Raw genomic sequence first — 20,063 nt, forward strand, 5'->3', positions numbered from 1 at the left:
TCAACAGTGACAAAAACTCTTACAGTGAAAATTGCACTACATAAACCCACTTAGAGCAATGGAATGCTATGGATAGTATGTTATTAGACTCATAAAAAGTAAAGTAGAAAACTATGCTCAAGCAAAATGCTTTAGGAGATTAGCCACTATCACATTTCTTTTTTTGTGAGTAACTTAATTTTAAGAAACGAAAGTCAGAACTGTAGATGCATTATTAGTACTGGTCCAGTTACACATGTCCAAAGATAACCGAGATGATACAATACTTTAACATTTAATGAAAGACTCTAATGAGATTTTGAAGGTACATCAGGTTGGAATTTGTTTCTCTCTATTTCATTGACAGCTGCTAAATCTTACCTAAAGAAGAAGAAAACCCTCCATTCCATTACCAGGAAAAAAAGACCATGGGAATGGTGCAAGTAAGTATATATACACTACAAGCCAGCAAATAAATATTTCTTTATGACTACCACAAGTTTTGGGAATAATTGCAGCTAACTTAAATCTCATATCCAATGAATAAATTCAGAAACACTCACCATGATTCCAGTGAGTAAACAGACTCCTTTCCCACAGTATGTATTAGGTACCATGTCACCATATCCAATGGATAGAAAAGTTATTGAAATCAACCACATTGCTCCAAGGAAGTTGCTTGTAACATCCTGTTGATCATGGTACCTGAAAAGAAAAAAGAAAGCAATTTCATGTTTAATTGATTAAATTCATGTTTAATTTATTAATTTAATTCATTAATAAACAATTATAATGAAATCTTTCGTAAACTCTTGTGCTGTCAGAAAGAAATCACATTAACTGGTCATACAACCATTCTTGTATTCTACAGTTATTTCCTTTTTAAAAGCAGCTATAAGGAATTAAATAAAACTCAATTACAAAATCAGCAGTAAAGAAACAGAAGGTACAACAACAACACCAGTAGTAGAGATACTCAAGATGGTTTATAATTCAGTATTCTGTTATTATTATTAAAATAGCAGAAACCTCTTGGTTTTTAACAGAATCTCTTCATGAGGGGTACAAGTCCTGCTAATCCTCTGCAGTGGCACAAGACACCAGCCTACTACAGTTGCTGCAGTCTGAGGCAAATACGAGAGTCAGAAAAGGATGCGTGGGCAGGAAGACAGCAGCGCACACTTCCATCTCCTTGGCCTAAATATAAGTCTGTGATCAGAAAACTAATCATGAACTACCATGTTTCAGACAAGCTAAGATCTTCCCTCTCCTTCAACTTGTTCAAGATAAATAGAAAAGTATCTTATTATATTTCTCATCATAAAAAGATCTTTACCTTAGATATAGCAAAAGCTCCCTTTTGTGTTGTCCGCTATTAAGTGTAATTTCTTGATGTGTCATTTGTTGTCTTAGTTTTAATATTTTAGTGAAATACGTTAATTTTCTCCTTCAAAGAAAACAAGTTTATATGAATAATCTAGTGTTTTCATGATATATATCTAATCAACTGGGAAGCCATTAGGACACATTTTAGGGCTAAAACCTGTTGTGACCACTCGGTCTGTGGAGGAAAAATGCCTCATAGCCTAATGTAGGTGGAATTTTTCTCCCTGGACAGAGTAGCTCTGCAACAGAGACTACCTGTGGCAGCCACTGCAGCCTCAAGGTTGCAATAACCCCTGCAGCTGCTGTAAAGGCTCAAGTTAGCAATCTGTGCTGTTAGACCCTCAAGGGTATTGTTTTAGCCAGTCCCTAAATCCATGTCTCACAGTGGATCACAGAGGACATTAGGGAATTAGTTCACAAAGCTGTAAGCAACATGACTTCGACAACTGAAATAATTGCTTCAGTTTTCTGAGTAGGAATGTGGAGTGAGCACAAAGACACTTTCAAGAAATTCCCTATTCTCTCACTTGCAAGATACTCACTATAAATATCTGCAAAATGTGTTCTTCAAAGTCCCACTGATGCTCTGATGGTTACAACAACGTAAAAACTCTTTGACTGCCAGGGACTACAGCAATCACTCCAAACAAGTCTGTTCCACATTTTGCCTGTATTCTTCTCTCTCCTGGTGTTAGTGTTGTCTTTCTCACATCATTATGCACCACCATTGCTTGGGATTCAAGCATGAGCAAGCAAAGCCAGGGGTGTCTTTCTTTTGAGCTGAGTGGCAGCAGCAACAGAACCTGAAAGTTTAGATTTTGGATACTCTGCATCCAACATCAGGCAAAAAATTATGACATCTTTCTGAAAACAGGAAAAGCAATTTCTTTAAAAAGTAGGAATTGCAACATCTCATTTGTACAGCTTTGCGAATGGCTGAAATTACCACTGGAGGTATTTAAATTGCTTTGTTTTGAGGCGGGGGAAACAAATCTACTCATTGCCTACTTGCTTTCAAAGTTACCACAGCCCTAAAGACTGAACTTCTCCATTTATGCAGGGATCAGTAAAATGAACACAGCAGAAGTTACACTTCTTCTTTAACACGTTTTCCCGTCAGTGCACCTCTAATGTATTGTATTCAAGTCACCAGAAGGCCTGAGAAAAGTCATTCCTGTATTTTTCACTTTGCTATTGAGACTATCCCTAGCAGAGCTAATTGTAAGGGACACTACAGTGAGGAGAAAAGCCATCCACATGAACAACTGGAGCAGAGCTGTCTTGCTCACTGCCAGTAGTCATCAGCCACTACAAACATCTCCTCATTCCAGCTGGACTGTGAAAGACAGCTTGGATGTAACAGACTCCAGAATTCAACTGCAGTTTTCCTAAACTATCCATTCACTCTGTACCTGAGAGCCCTGAAATCTGACAGGAAAATACTGTACCATGAACAACTCAGAAACCAAAAAGCTCAGGAAGTAAAGAAAAAGAAACCAAGATCTTTCAGTGGCAAGTTCCACACAAAGCAAAATGCAGTCATTACCAGCCACATTACAAAACATAAGCTTTTTGTCATTAATCTTTAGTTTGATAAAAGCTTTTATTTTCTATAAAGATTTTGATTTGTTATATTTGAATCACTAAAAAAATATTTATTTAAATATTTAAAGCCCACTATTCTTAATCAATAAAAACTTGCACTAGAAACACAGTGAGCCACTTGAAGATAAGAGCTAGTATTTAATTGTGTTAAAATTGCAGCTATAAACAGGTTGATTTTCTGGATCACATCCAGCCTCACACAGCAGCAGAATGAAGTGTAATTTAGAAAAGCTGTGTATGTTCCTGAAGTAGGAAAATCCTTGGCTTCAGTCACACAGGCATAAGTATTACTTATCACTTTCTCTCTCCTGCTCTAATAAGGAATGTGCTAGCAGGCAGGCAGTGCTGCAGCTGGAGCATGCTACTCACTAGGCAATCCTCATCCTGTGAAACACCACTATCCAGTTCTCACCAACCAGCATATATAAGTCCTGGGACTACTCTAATTTAAACCAAAAATAGCTGAAATATTAGAATTGTGCAAAAATAGCATGGCTCGATTCCTTCCCAAGCCAAACTGAGCGGGAGTTTTACCATTCTTGTCAGGAAGACATAATTATATTCCTCCGTTCACAAAACTGCAGTGGCTTGGGTTGTCAAAGCAAGATTCCAGATTCTTTATCAAACAGCAGTCCTTTTCTTCTGGTTTCACTATTGGTATCATGACTTTCAGTACTACTTTCCTCCAGAACTATGTTCATATTTGATGACGTTTCATTTCACTGGTAAAACATCTGCATTTTAGCTGCACATTTATCACACATTGACACCTTGACAACTAAGATGCATTCATCTTAAAATGTGATTTTAACGAAATCGGGTACAATATTAAGCTTGACCACCAGGGCGTTAATTTACACTTAGCAGCTTCATTTCAGTTTATCTTGTTTCCATGGAAAGCCTTTGATAATTTTGCCATCTTTCGTTTTGCTTTCTTGAACAAGTCAAGGAAAGAAATTGTTGAAAGAAAAACGGTTGAAAAGATGACCCTATTTATAGGGAAGAAAATGGTCTGCTTTTACCATAATCATGAAGAAATTCCTGGCCTGCACTACAGTGGCAATCCAGGCTGAGTTTAGTCTTGTCAAACCTTAAAAACTTTTAGACTATTAACAGCTGGAAACAGGCTCAGCCCATTAAATCAGAAACTTGTCAAGACTCTGTTGAGACACTGATTGATCTAACTAGCTATTACAGCTCTCCCACAGTACCAGGCCATTCTGTTACTAAGTGCCTTTAGAAGGTAGGTACTGGTAGCTTTTTATCTGTTAATACAGTGATGATAATAGACAGGTCTTTTTATTCCTTCTCATTTCCTCCTGTTTAAAAGAAAGAAAAAAAGAAAACCACAACGGCACTTGGAAAGAACAGTGGGGCTGAATCCCAGTCTAATGAAGTCAACGAAGGAAATTTTGCCTGCCTTGACGGGTTTAGGATCAGAAAGGCAGCTTGAAAAGTGCATATCACTCCTTGTCTTTTTTCTAGCATGCCTGTTGACATCCCCCAAATATTTATAAACCACAGCAAAAATTTTCTTGTCACAACGACCACTTCATGACAGTGCAAAACACCATGGCAAATGTCTGGATTTCATACAGATAGACTCACATCAGTAGCAGTTCTGAACCCAACCAAAAGTAACTGGTGTGAGTAAACTGTCTGGATTGCTTCTACAGGGGTCAAAATGATCATGATTTTTCTCTTACGAGTATTTGTGGATTATCTATGGGAAACTAATAAATCCAACAGAGAAATGTTAAATATAATTATATAAGAAGCATATGTTACTATGTTACCTAAGCTGAATGGAAAAAAGAATCTAAAAGAAAACAGGAAGACAGGGGAGATAGAGAAATCAACACAAAAATAGAAGGGTGAGATGGTATGTTTTAAGAAATTTTACCCTTATTCTTGAATATAAGTTGCAGTTTAAACATAGGTGTGAAGACACAAAATGATTCAAACCCCTAGCTGCTGTCAGATACCTACCTCTCAATGTCTGAGCAATGGGTAAGCTGACAGTAGAGACATAAGGACTAACTGCCATTTTTTCAAGGGGTAACAAACTTTCATTTGACCTCCACTAGTGAAGGTCTTGCCTTGTTTTCCTGGTGCTGTAAAGAGCCAATGTTCCGCTAAATCAGTATACCTGTCTGCAGCCATGGTAGATGGAAAGATTTTCCATCTTTCCAAGAGAAGCTATTCAGCTACAAGCATCTGAAGACATCAAAGTTGCTAAAGCTCCTTGAAAGTATCACCTGCCTTTTTTTTTTTAACTTGTATTCAATAATTGCATAAGAATGTTAAGTAGAACCTCTTGAATGAATTCTACAAGTATTGGGAAATTGGAAAACCTTTAGATTTGCAACAGACAGCAATTCAGTAAGAGGAACAGCAGCAAAGATAGGAGTGCTTAGTATCGGTGTACAAAAAAGTACTGCTGTGAATAAAGTAATAACTACTGCTTCAGAAGGTCTTAGACTACATGAAAACACTAATGTGTCTTAGGAAGGTTTTTAAGAATTTGTTCAAGGAGAATTTTTTCTTGCCTCAATTATGAAACACACATACCACCCCCCAAGCCCCACCTTTGGGGTTTATCCCCCAATATAATAATATTCTTACTCCCACTGTGTTCTTTTCAGCAGTTTCGAGCTATTTTGTTCCTGCACTGGCATAACTAAGTAAAATCTTATCTCCACTGAGGTCAGCAGCAAAGATTCTATGGAATTCAGTGGAACCAGGATTTCTATTCTTTTTTTTTTTTTTCCCAGAGTTTCCACTGATCATCCTTTAAAATATTTCCATTTAGTGTTTCCATGTTTATCCATTTTTGCCTTTGTCTTCATCTCACATTTTGTATGCCAATAAAGCTTTGCTGTTATGAGTTGTTGCATGTTATCATTATACATGTCAAGAAACTCCTAGTAAAATTGCTAAGCTTATTAAATGAAAAAAAAGTAAAAATTTATGCATGTCCTCTTCAACATTTAAAAGCACAATAATGAAATTAAATGCTTGTGTGGACATTTAAACTTAGCTATAGCATATATTTACTTCCAACATACTTGCTGTGACTCAGTGGAATAATAACACTAAAGATCTTGGAAAACTGTACCCAAAATCTTAAACCAACCCTTAACTTACAGAGACCTGAATGAGCTTTGCCTTCAGTGGGTTTTTTTAAACATATATCCTGACTGCTTTGCAAAACAGTCAGGTTGACTGTGTCTAAACATGGCTCATTTTAATAAAATATACACAAGAGAAATAGAAAAGAAAGTAAAGCCAGTAAGAATACCTTTCTGAATCTCAGAGCTGAAAACTGGGACTAACAGTAGCAGCTGTCATGAAGGTTACATGACTGATTCTTCCCATTTCAGAAAACTTATGTTAATTATCCTTTGTGCAAAATGTCACCCAATGTTAAGTATTTGGACTAGTACATTTTATTATATTCAGACAAACTTCTTTTGGATAGATCCAGCTTCCTCACACTACAGAGCAGGCTCAGGGATCCAGCTTTTCCCAGCTCTACTGAAATTTATTTACATTTGATGTTATTCTGTCTCCAACAAATGTTTCATGTTTCACAGGGTTGCCTTCAGATTTTAAAAACTCAACTTTCCAGCCTTTCCCAACTCATACATGCCCAGACTGTGCAGAAATACTAAGCATGCTTCATATCACTTAAGTGCTAGGAGGCAAGCTCGGGCTCTAATGGTTGTCATTAGCTGCTGGATCAAGAGTAGCAACTGGCATCGAAACAGTAAGGTCTGGAACAGTCTTTATTCATGAATTTTGGCACATGTATTACAATGCACTTCATAATTCCGTGATCATATGCTACTTCTTAGTCTTCACAAAAATGCACTAGTACCTTTTTCAATGTGAAGTACAGCTCTGCTCCAGGGATGGACAACCGCAGCACAAAATACTTTATTGTCATATAATTTTCTGTCTAATTTTTTTTAAATGAAAATTCATGTTTAATTTTTTTATAGGTCTCCTTCCATGAAGTTAACTGTCTTTGTTATGGCTTATAATTATTTTGGTGGTCTTTACCTTCTGAGCTTTCAGCTCCATACTTCACCGTTTGATTAGCCTGGATGCTCAAAGCTTCGACTAAAAACCAATGAACTTGAAGTCCTCTATAATGACACGTATGTTTAAAAATAAATCTCTTAAATTAGAAATCCAGAGGTTGCATAACACCAAAAGTCTTTGCCAAAAATAGTGGCACGTCCCAAAGCAGCAAGAAGGCCCTTTAAATGCCACAGTATCCACATGTGAAGCAACATGGATGGAAAAATTCCTGGGGAACAAGTAACCGACTAGGCTTCCCACAATGCACAGGAAAAAGAGCTGTTGACACCCTTTTTTCTACTTTAGAAGCTTAATGATGAGAGCATGCAGCATGGAGAGCAAACTTGCTTTAAGTCTCTTCTCAAGCACAAAGGTGATTCACATCAACATCTTCATCTCACTGCCCTACCTGTTAGGATACAGATTGTAAAAGTATCTCAGAATACCTTTTTGAAAGTATTTCAACTTTAAATTGAATTCAAAATGGAGAGAGCGTGTCTCTCTAATCCAGCGGGGAGAGATACTGCCCAAAAAGCTTTAGGACAGAAGCTGGAGCAGGGAACATGAAGGGAACATAACTGGAACATGTCACTTCCAGTCCCTTACAAACCACTCTTTTGAGCAAACAATAGCTCTGCTTTCAAAGAAAAATTCAGTAAGTAATGCAGAAAGTACTGAGACAGCAAACACATTAATAGAAATAAACCCCAAAATACCCAAGAGCTGCTCTGTCTGTAGTTCTGTATATCACCTTTATCAAATGAGGTTCAGTAAAAGAAGCAAACTGAAGTGACATAAGCAGTCTTGAGGGAAAACATTTTTCAGAACTGCACTTTGTAATCTTATTTTAAAAGATATATATATGCATGTATATTTCATTTCTGCAGCCATATTCTTTTTACACAGTCTAATCTTTGAAATGTGTCAATACAGCAAGAATGAATCCTATTTTTAAGGTTTGCTTTAATTTTTCGAAGTCCGTAACAGCATCGGTTAAAGCTGTGTTATGATAGAAACATGGACAATTCAAAAGCAATTGTTGAATGACCTCCTTAATGTGAATCTTCTTAATGACCTCCACTGTGAATCATTCTTTATATTCACAAGCAACTAATTCCCTTCTAAAATTTTTCCCCTATTTTGCCTCCTGCACTTTGCATTTTCTCTGGGGATACCCTGTTACTATTTTATAAACAAGCTCCCCTCAGAAGGAGGAAATGTTTGTATATTGTTCCTTTTTTTTTAAGTTGAGATCATCAGAATCTACTGATGTCTAAAGAACCTGAAGTAATTTGCTGAAGAAAAACTTCAGAAATAAAAGTTTAAGAAATTAGAAATAGAATTAATCATTATGCACTTAAAATTAAGCCCACCCTTTTTTTACTGACATAAATGGCAGAACTAGGTAAAAGTTTGCCTTTCTTTTCTCCTTTATGTGGGAAGAAGGGGGAGAAAAGAAGAGGAGGGGAAACAATACAGCAAAGATTATGCTGAATTCTCAGAGAAGACCTTCTGACAAACTGAGCACTCTGAAGGTATTTTCTCTCACGGAATTAATTTCATTTATCATCATGCAAATTACTATTTTTTAATGTATTGGTTTTCTACAGCAGAAGCTAATGTACTGCTTTCCATAAAAAGGAATAAAGTACAGGATCACAGTCATCAAGCCTGCTTTTTTTGGTCCAAATTTCATGAGAATACCAATAATTTTACCAACATACACATGTACTCTAATGCAATGAACAGTGGAAACAGATGACAAAAAAAAAAGAAGAATTTTTTTTAAAACTAACTTTGGATCAGAGCAGAAGCCTGCAGTTAGTGGAAAAAATTTCATTGACTGTCTCAGATTCGGGACTAGGCTCACACACCGTATCATGGACACTGCTGGGGCCATATGCCTAACTTAAATCAAGCTAAAGTGTACTTATTCCTTCAATATATTTTAATTTCTTTTATGAAAAGGAAAGGTTATATTGAGTCTAGCTTCTATAAGTCACACTGCTTGAAACTAGACAGATTTTACTAAATATTTATAAAGACAATTCCAAACCCAAAGTCTGTGTACTTTTGAGAGTCATCTGAAAGTTGTGCCAGATTTCACTAACAGTTCGTTACTGATGTACTGGGGACAGTTAGTACATTTAATGTTATGAAACATAAAGAAGTATAAATACATAACTTTATATTGCTATATAGTAAATGAAACAAGGAAAGCACTTGTAACATAAATATTTTCCACTTATGTTTTTATGTATGATACTTCAGCACGAGCCTGTCAGTATTTTAAAATAAATGTGTTCTCCCTTTTTCAATTCTGTTCTTTTCATCACAGTGATCACAAGGCTAGGAAAATACTTCAGGGTGCATTTTGTGATTAATCTAGAGACTTTCATTTACTAGGGATTGAGAAAGGGTACGTAGACAGAAGACAAATTTTTGTGTCTCTCTGGTGCTGTATGCCTTACCGTGGGGTGAGTGCGTACACGGATCAACGACGGGACAGACTTCTGCCACAAGTCTCTGTCCTGGTTTCAGACGGGATAGAGTTAATTTTCTTCATAGAAGCTACTACGAAGCTATGTTTTGGATTTGGGATGAAAAAATGCTGATACTGCGCTGATGTTTTGTGTTGTTGCTAAGCAGTCAAGGCCTGTCCGGCTTCTCGTGCTGGCCGGCCAGCGAGCAGGCCGGGGGTGCACGGGGAGCTGGGAGGGGACACAGCCGGGACAGCTGGCCCAGGCTGGCCAAAGGAGTATTCCATACCATATGATGTCATGCTCAGTATATAAAGTTGGGACGAAGAAGAAGGAAGGGGTGGAGGGATGTTCGGAGCGATGGCATCTGTCTTCCCAAGAAACCCTTTACACGTGATGCAGCCCGGCTTCCCTGGAGATGGCTGAACACCCGCCTGCCCATGGGGAGCGGTGAATGGATTCCTGGTTTTGCTTTGCTTGGGTGCGCGGCTTTTGCTTTACTTATTAAACTGTCTTTATCTCAAACCATGAGTTTTCTCACTTTTACCCTTCCGATTCTCTCCCTCGTCCCACCGTGGGGGAGTGAGCGAGCGGCTGCGTGGGGCTTAGCTGCTGGCTGGGGCTAAACCACGACAGTCTCTCAAGGCAAATGCAAGCTGACAGAATACCATAGTTTCAGTCAGACTATCAGAAATGTAATTTCTGTATGCTTAAATGCTTAATGCTTAAGAAAATGCTTAAGAGATCTTCACCATAGTATGTTACAAATGCCAGATGCAGTTATGATTTTCTTTGCTCTGTTTTAGGCCTTGGCATGTTGCCGTCAAATTCTGTAATACTGGGAGTATGAGATTATATGAAGTCTTCTACTTTTGTCCCTACTTTCTCACTAAAAAGGAGATTAAAATCAGGCTTTTTGGTTTTGCTCATTTTGCATTTTCAAGTTCATTTGTTGTTTGCTTCCAGGACAGAATAACTTTTAAGTTCATTTACCCTGTAGAGAGCATGAGCATTTTGATGACAAACATTTACCAAAAAAGAAAAGAAGACGAAGAGGAAAAAAAAAAAAAAGATCTTCCAGTATTTTCTCTAAAGATCAAGGACATGAGAGAGTTCTCTCTACTGCCAAATTCCTTCCACCAAGACCATTTTGTTGCCTGGTATCTTGGCCTTCATTCAGACTTTCTGACTTTTCATTTCTATTGATTTTGATGAAGCACCGAAGAAAGGAATGAAATTCTGTGCTCTGAAGGAACTCGAGCAGGTGACGTTTTCAGCAAGAAAGAGCAGTTATTTATTGTCACTCTGTGTTCTACCGGAGAGGAGAAGTCCAGATGGAGTGGCAACTGAATGTACCTTTTGTGCTATCTACACTTATAGCATGTGTCCTGCAGTCTATATGTTGTACCTGTTGAAAAAAAAACTCTAATAAAACAGAAATTGCCTATTGATTGCTCTATTGGCAATTTCTATGCAAATCATACAGTAAATGTGTGAGGTTTCTATATGACTTTCATACTTACACTGAACTCTTTGGTCACGATTCAGGCAGGCAAGCACATAATCAGGGGTCATGCTTAACTAAGTATGTACAGGACGGGAACACGTGAATTTGGGCATGCTGTCTGTAACTATACTGTCTTGATATAAAAACTAGACTTAATTTCAACTGTTATTAATTATTGCTTTTTCAGACTGTGGAATGGTTCATAAAGGCTGTTAACATAATTAGTATTAAACTGCAACAAAGAGTACGAGCAGGAAGATGAAATGTTAAACAAACTTGAAATCTAATTTACAGTGCTCTCTTGGCCCTAGAAACGAGATGAGTTCACCGATGGGACAAACACAGGGAAGTGTATATGCATGAGACAGTCTAGTTCTAGCAAGAAGAATGCTGCCCTTAGGGAGCTATTAATCCTCCTCCTTTCACGTGCTTGGCAGAACTGGCCTTCTGCAAGACTTTACATATACAACAGAAACTGAATCCAATTGAAAAAAATAAAAAAATCACAGACATTTGAGCTCCAAATGTGACTGCAGAGCTGCAACTTCTCTGGTATCTTAACTGTTTCTGCTGTCCTGTGTCACAAAAGGTATCTGAGATTACAATTTTAAAGCATCACAAAGGATAACAAAAAGACACTTTTTTGTTTGGTTTTTGCCCCTCAAATGAGTAATGACCACGAGCTTACAGGTCAAAGACACCTTATTCCATTAGCAAAATCCATGACATTAAAGAATAAACATGTCAGAGATACTCAGCAGAAGATGTTTGGTTTGGGAGAGGAAGAAGAGGACTGGACACTGAACTGAAGATGTGTGTGTCTCATTCCAGTAGAATTGGGACCAGTTAATGTCTAATTTGTATTTCTGCAGCTACAAAATATTCTTTATAAAAATTTATAAACAAGACATATTTAACACAGGCTGAAAAATTTTCCTATAAGAGTTCAATTACATTTGAGTGTTACCTTTTATAGAAATCAAGAAAAGATGTGACTAAAAGTAAAATTACCTTTCATCTTTAAAAGAAAAAAATCTTGGATTTCTCTAGATTGCAACTTTTGACTTCAAGAAATTTCAAGTCCCACAAATGGGAAGAGGAAAAAGACTTCCAACTATATGGATTAAAAAATCCTGGAAAATACATGAGATCTACAGTCTTACTTTTCCATGCCACCCAGCTACAGTTAATTTCTCCTTTAGGTTCAGGAGTTGTGACTGAAGACAAGTAGGTGCGGAGCTGCAGAACAGCCACACAGCCTTCTGCAGGGGATGGTCTATGTTTTCTGAATATCTTTCCCCAAAGCATGAGAAAGCAAAATGTAAGCATACAGAATTAACAGCATTTCCTGCATTTTCACACCCCTTGCTCCTCAGACTGGGTATAGCTAGATTGCATCTCTGCCTGTACAATAATTTTAAACAATATAAAAGCATTAGCTGTGTGATCATACTTTAATAGGACTTTTTGCTGGGTAAGTTCAAACCATTTTGTTATTCCGTATAAGGACACCACAGCAAACAATAACAGTAAAGATAATTCTCTGCAAGGAAGACATGCAAAGAACTTAACTGACTTTGTTCAAGGTTACAACAGAAGTGTGGGATGGATTCTCTATTTCACAGAATCACAGAATGGTAGGGGTTGGAAGGGACCTCTGAAGATCATCTGGTCCAACCCCCCTGCCAAGGCAGGATCACCCAAGGCAGGTTGCACAGGAACGTGTCCAGTCGGGTTTTGAAGGTCTCCAGAGAAAGAGACTCCACAACCTCTCTGGGCAGCCTGTTCCAGTGCTCCGTCACCCTCACAGTAAAGAATTTTTTTCCTCGTGTTGAGGTGGAACTTCCTGTGCTGCAGTTTGTGCCCATTGCCCCTCATCCTATCACTGGGCACTGCTGAAAAGAGTCTGGCTCCATCCTCCTGACAGCCACCCTGCAGATATTTACAGACAATGATAAGCTCCCCTCTCAGTCTTCTCTTCTCCAGACCAAATATCCCCAGGTCTCTCAGCCTTTCCTCATACGAGAGATGTTCCAGTCCCTTATCATCCTCGTAGCCCTCCGTTGGACTCCCTCCAAAAGTTCCCTGTCTCTCTTGAACTGGGGAGCCCAGAACTGGACACAATACTCCAGATGAGGCCTCACCAGTGCAGAGTAGAGGTGGAGGATAACCTCTCTCGACCTGCTGGTCACACTTTTCTTAACACACCCCAGGATGCCATTGGCCCGCTTGGCCACCAGGGCACGTTGCTGTCCCACACAGAACTTATTTTCTCCAGCCCTCAGGCACCTGTCCCGTTCTCCATGATTTTTCAGAAAAAGATGGAGAGAGGTGTTGCAACAACATCAGCCAGCTCCCTCAGCACTTGCGTGTGCTGTTTCATGCTTTAACAATCAGAGTATCTTCTATATCACTAAATAATGGCATTTTCTACTAAAATTGTCAACTTTTTAATACTTCTGTGAATTTATAAATTATTTGCATACATTTAGCATACCTTTGTTGGTATGCTAAAACTTTCACTTCAGTGTTCTATACTACCAACAACATCATTACGATTGATCCTATTAAAATCATGCTAACATTATTTTAGTCTGAATTTTTATTTTCCTTTGAAAGAAAGTGAAAATGAACTTATAGAATGTGTGGTTTCTGGTGCAGATTGTTGTGTCTCCAGCAGACACTAGAACATCAGGCCACAGCATCTGCTTCTGGGCTTATCATCTGTGCTAGATCTCATTTTCCAAAAATCAAAAGATATCATACTCCTTGCCATCAGAAGTACAATCACTGAAGGACAACAGTGTCCTGCTGCAGTATATTGATTGCATCAGCAGGTCTTCTGCCTCCCAGCACACAAAGAACAAGGAAGGCAAATGATGTGATCTCCTTGCGAGGAGATTCAACTGTCTGAGCAAATACCACTCTAAAAGCAGTATTATCAAGAATTATCATGCACAATTTTTTAAATGCTGGTAGGCTTGGAAAAGGAAGAAAATTAATGCTGCAAGTATTACTGAGTGCTGACAAGCATCTGTGGTGTTAAATTACATAAATGTAACACATAATTTGCATTTGAATACCTTGGAAAGAACCTACTGTGAAAAACTGCAATTTAACACCAAAGTTTAAACAGTCACGGTTACAATTTTAGAAGCTCATTAGTCTGAAGGTGTATGATGATTTTTTGAAAAGGTGAATGACTAAAAACAAAGTCAAAAGGAAAAGACATTTGGGCATGAATACTTGATATGAAATCTCACTGTTCAATTTCAGACAATGTTGCATCTCTCTGATTTCATATTGTGGGAAGTTTTAGAGGTTACATCTGCTTCATTCTTTAAAATACAAAATAACACAAGAGATCACCTATAACTCAAGGAATTACAACATCAAGTATCTTCCTTCTGAAACTCAGTGAAGAGATAAATCATTTTTATTAGAAGACTATTAACTTAATGTAAATAATTTGCAAGGTTGTTTCCCACATATGTTACTGCATGCCCAGAAATATGCAGTGCAGGTCCTGGACTGACACTAAAGTCACAAAGGAAAACATTCTGGACAATTCTCAGGTCACACCAATTAAACTAAGTGTCTACAAAACTGACAAATTTAGGCTTTTCAGTAACAACAAAGAATGTAGTGGCCAAAGGAGTTGGGACGAAGATTAACGTCATCCCTCTGTAACTACCAAAAGCAAGCTTGAAGCAGCAAATTGATGGTGCCCTTGCAAAACAGCACCTACACCAGAGTAAACGCCACACTCTCCTGCCACCTCCTCACTGCAAACCCGGTTGCTGGTGTGCAATGTTTCATAAACCCATGTTTAAGTTTCCCCCACGGATGTACCATAGCCAAATACAGAATTCAAAACAAAGCCATTCACCATTCTAACATGACTATTAACAAAAATACCTTCCATGCCCTTCCATACTCTTCTCCAGAGCTGGACTGAGGGAGCAGCTTCTTCCCTTTTCCATCTCATGTCCTATATCCATTTGATACCTACTAGAGAGGTGGCAGCAGCCACAAAAGGAAACCACACTCAGCCAAAATCCTTCTTTCTCCTCAATCAGCATCAAGCTGCAATGGGACTAAAATATTTTTTCTTCCTTTTACATCAGATCCTTCGGTTTAACACTTACACAGTCAGCTAGGCCAACAATGTCTTTTGATACCTTGTTGTTTTGTTTCATTTCAAAAATATTCAGACCGCACGAAACAGCTAACATGCAGCGAAAGAAGGGCAGAAGAGCATCACTGGCTCATAGTCCTTTTTGCAAGCAAAGACAAGGAACTTCTGCTAGGGTTCCTTATATTATTATCACATGTTTGCAAAAAAGATCATAGGCTTTAAAGATAATAATTGGGCACTGGTTTGTCTTATTAAAAAATGACACTTCCATATCAGAGAACTGTTAACTCCTAGGTAATTTAGCACCAGTTATTCAAGCAGTACCCATTCCTGAACACAGATTTTCATGGCTCAAGCTGACTCAGCTTGTAAGAGCATGAGATCACCAGGTCACAGCTTGAAACTCTATAGATTTTGACAGCTGAGCTCCAAACTTTTCAAGATTTTTAGTCACATCTCTACCTAACTGTTTGCTCTACTATGTAATGACAAGAATCCTATTACTTCGAAACTGTGTCCTTTTTATCTTCATTGGTCTGCTATTGATCCTAAGAAAGAAACACTGAACCAAAGATACAAGGATGAAACAAAATGGAAGTTCAGCCACTCTACTCAAGCAGCAAGATGCAAATGTTTAATCTTCTACAAATGAAGACCGTGTTCCAAAATAGATATGCATAAGCTAGCATTGCCTTGGGTCATAATCACGAAATTTTACTCTAACTAGAAGGAACTACACCTCCTCTGCTTGAGATGGATGGTTAGTAGCTCAAGGATGCAAGAGGTAAAACCCGATGTGGAAAGGTATGATGTCCTAGAGGAAAGAAAAAGAAGGCCAGGCAGGCTGGTTGGTCTGGCTGGGGCCAGGGAGGATCATCCATCCATCCATCAATGCCAGCAGCACGGCAGGAGGTGGCAACGCAGCAGCACAGAGGACTGTCCCTGGGAGCTGCGGAGACCAGCTAGCTCACACCTGCCTGGCCACCAAAGGCTCTTTCGGTGTCTTACTGGGGTGGTGAGTGTCCTAACATTTAGTCTAGTAGTTCACTAAATTCCAGCTAGCTTCTGGTGCATTAGTAAGTAATAACTGCTTTGCACTTTCAAGCTGCGCACACCCTGCTGGCAGAGTCTCTTTGCACCGGCTGAAGATGCCCAAATAATGTCACAGCATTATAGGCAGGGAAATTAAAGCATAGCTGTAGTAAGTGAAAGCCTCTGGATTGCAGAGATGGCTCTGGAAAAGCTAGTTTTTAGTATCTTAATCTTCTTATACAAAATCCTGAGAGTTGTAAGAATATGTTCATTTGTTCAGCCCACACAACTCTCAACTCCTAGGTTTTTAAAACCTGTCTGCTTTGTACTCCTAAGTTGCCTACAACGCCAAATATTTTTAATGCAGCCTGTACAATGAGACAAACAAACGCTATGTAACTACATTTGTATCTACTTAAGTTTATGATTATTAAGAATACTCTTTAACATGATTAGGGCCTGCTTTATTATGTCATCATAACAAAATAAGCACTGGTGAATACATCATTGCACTCCCAAGACTGGGACAGAATCCTGCAGTCCTGGCATACCCACAATATGAATCCCATTCAGTTCATATTAAGTGAATCATTTGTTTACACTTCTAGGTGATCAAGATTATAACAGAAGACTACATTATTATTAATAAAAATCTTCTGTCCTACAGTTACATCTTTAATCTTTCTGTCATTTGTTTATTCTTGTTTACAATATGTTTTATTGTTTCAAAGACAGAATACACTGGTTTCTACTGCTATTTTCTCCCTCCAAGTAGTCTTTTGCAAGTCAATGTTATTTGTAAATATTTGGTGAACTAATGGAATAAATAAATCTTTCAAAAATAACAACCAAAAACACCCCCAAGTTTTATTTGTAGTTATTGCCAGACATCTCACCCTCTCCGTTTCTCTCTCACACAAATGAGATCACATGTACTGAGATAGATATCCCGAGGTGATGATAACATTTCTTTTCATGCACACTGATGCCAGTAGCAGTAGTTGCAGATTTTTTTCCACCATGCATCCCTATTTCCTAGCATTGCAAAACCTATTTTCAAACCTGTACACAAGTCCCTACAACTGACACTTAAGTTTGTAGCCAAGGCTCCTCCCAACAACTTGTCATGATATGCATGATTATGGGGTCAGGATGCAATCGTTTTAGCTCTGTCATCAAAGGTCACAGATTTTGTATCAGCTTCCAAACCGGGCTGTAGCCCCATGGCAGTGACACCATCTCTTACTGTTTCTGCTCTTATTTTATTTATGTGGCTGCTACTCTGGGACATTTGGAATATTTTTTGCCTTCATTGAACCTTCCCAGTGATCAGAGACTGGTCTCTTTTGCTGTCAAGATACACATAACCACCGTGTCACAGACGCCACAAAAGAAAGTATAGATCCCAGTATAGTGCCAGGCCATTCTAACTCAACCCAATGTATGTTTGCAGCATAGTGTTTGTGCGCAGTGCTTGCACACACCTAATAGGAGTTGACTGACCCTCCTAGATGGTGAATTTTAAGGTCTCACCACCAGACTGACATGGACATAGTGAGACTACAGAGACTCTCACCTCAGCCTACTCCACTTCAGGCAGCAGGGAAAACAAGCCAGCTAGCAGGGCATCACTCCTGCCTGGGCAGTGTTCTCAGCGCAAGCTGTCAGCATCGTCAGCATCAATCAAAACTGAACACTTCGTCTTAAACTGCTACATCAACACATGACGGCATTTATCTTCATCTGAACATCACCACTTTTTGGAAGTCTTGAGCTTCCTTTTTTCCTCACTAGAAATTATTACATTTATTAGTACTGCAATATCATATATATGCATTATTCTCAGATACCACTGTACTAAGCAGTGTGCAAACACAGAACAAAAATGGCCCCTGACCCAGAGGCTTGCAACTTAAGTAGTTCGAGATACTTGTCCAATTCACATTGTACTGATAGCTTCAGTTTGCCACTAACATCCATTAACATTCAGTGAGCCACTTTTGTGGAAACTCATAGGAATTTTGCCAATGGATTTCATTTAACACAGAACAAGGCTTGAAAATAATATTGGATATCACTCTGTTTTAGAGAAAAAAAACTGCAAGTAGATTCACATTCTATTTTCTAATTCAGGAATGTTCTTGATTGATCAGCCTACAAGCTCTGAAGTAGTGTAACACCACTGTTTTTGGAAGCATGAATGGAGCTGATAACACACAGCAACACTTGCACAGTTAAAAGATTAAGAAAATAAGCCACACATCATGGCCCTAACTCCAAATTCGTTGCTTATCGGGTGCTGCGCATCTGAGAACACTGAGATCCGAGCAAACACAGACACACCCCACTGACAACGATGGAGGAAAAAGGGGCACAAGCTGCTGCCGGTGCAACTGATGGTCTGACTCTTCAGGCAGAGCTGCACGCAACAAGCGGCAGTGCCCGTCTCGCAGGCTGACCCCGCGGGTGTCACGTCAAGGGTGTCATGTCAAGGTAAGTCTTGCTGTTCACATCACTCCGGTTTGGCAGTGCCCATTTCCTGCAGCATCGATGGCTTACAGGCAGCAATCCAGATCAACACTGGATTTCTAAACTCGACACTGACATCTCAAGAACATTCTGGAAGGGCTGGTGACGGCACCTCTCCGCTTACAGGGCACTGGTCTGCAGCATGACATAAAATTAAGGCTCTCTGTAATTGATGTTAAACTTTGTTGCAGGTTTAAATATCAAATGTTTTCATAAGGATTATGGGCTTGTGTACATAACTGAGCAGTACTGAAGGAAACACTGTTGGGGATCCTTCAAATAGGCAATTTTAATATAAGGCTTTTTCAGTTCTGCATAAACAAAACAGTACCAAATTACATGGTAAAAACGAAAGCAACCTGTAAATATGTAAAGCTATGGGACCTACCGGTAGTATCGATTTGTGTGGTGAGCTGTACTCCCCATATATGTTAACCGCATGGGGATATAGCAGAGCTATATCGCTAAGCAGAAGTTCTAAGCATAGGCTGGCCACTAGTGCTGTGTCTCTGCAATACTTATTACCTATTTGCTGCAAATCACCTACCACCTCAAGAACAGCTGTAGCAAAAGCTATAGCCGATTTTGAACTTTTCAAGGCAAAAAACTACCCAGGCAAAAAAACCCTGAATGTATCAAGACAACTAATTAAAAGGGGGAGGAGCACAGAAAAGGAAAATAAAGAACATATATAATATTTTAAAAACATCTCCTGATGTTTCCCTCCACATAACCACTAATTTCTTTAAACTGTGCAATTCCTCTCACACTATCTCCTGCAATTGACCTTATAGACTTGAATTTTTAGGACTGAATTGTAAATTCCCAAGCAAAGGAATTCTTTAATGTCTAAGGTCAGAGTTCATTTAGCATATCACCCATTTATTATCACCGAAGTGACAACCATGATACAAACTCCTCACCGTGGCCTTATATCCAGATCCAGAAGCAAAAGAAAATCAGTAGAAAAACCTAAATCCCCATTTCAGGGTGCATTTTTCAAATACATTAAGCTGCCGGAGCAATAAATCATATTTTGAAGTGGTAAGAAATTGATTTCTGCTTCATTATGATCAGATTTTCTAAGGACTGCTTTTAAGGTATTATGGCAAGTAGTATTGATTCATTTTGAAGCAAAATATTCTGAATAGTTTAAAGTGTTGGTTAAAATGGGGAGGAAAAAAAATGAACCAATGCATTTAAAAACACAAGGACCAAAGTATGTATCCTTGGATCCAGTAAGGAAATTGTGATTGAAAAATTTCCATAAATTGCTCTCTTACCTGAAAGAATTTGGAGTGGATACAACCATTCCTACTGA

General features: G+C 38.6%; 1 protein-coding gene across 1 annotated transcript in view; it reads right to left on the reverse strand.

The window, feature by feature from the left end:
* Positions 1–542: 542 nt before the first annotated feature.
* LOC104624730 (small conductance calcium-activated potassium channel protein 2) overlaps positions 543–20,063 on the reverse strand; it is a gene marked incomplete at both ends in the record, with an annotated part of 26,703 nt that continues 7,182 nt past the window's right edge. The window contains one exon of the mRNA XM_010292172.1: positions 543–684. Coding sequence (XP_010290474.1) covers positions 543–684 — 142 coding nt within the window. The remainder of the gene's footprint in view (positions 685–20,063) is intronic.

This window comes from Phaethon lepturus, unplaced genomic scaffold (assembly GCF_000687285.1).
Source record: "Phaethon lepturus isolate BGI_N335 unplaced genomic scaffold, ASM68728v1 scaffold7058, whole genome shotgun sequence".
Classification (NCBI taxonomy): domain Eukaryota; kingdom Metazoa; phylum Chordata; class Aves; order Phaethontiformes; family Phaethontidae; genus Phaethon; species Phaethon lepturus.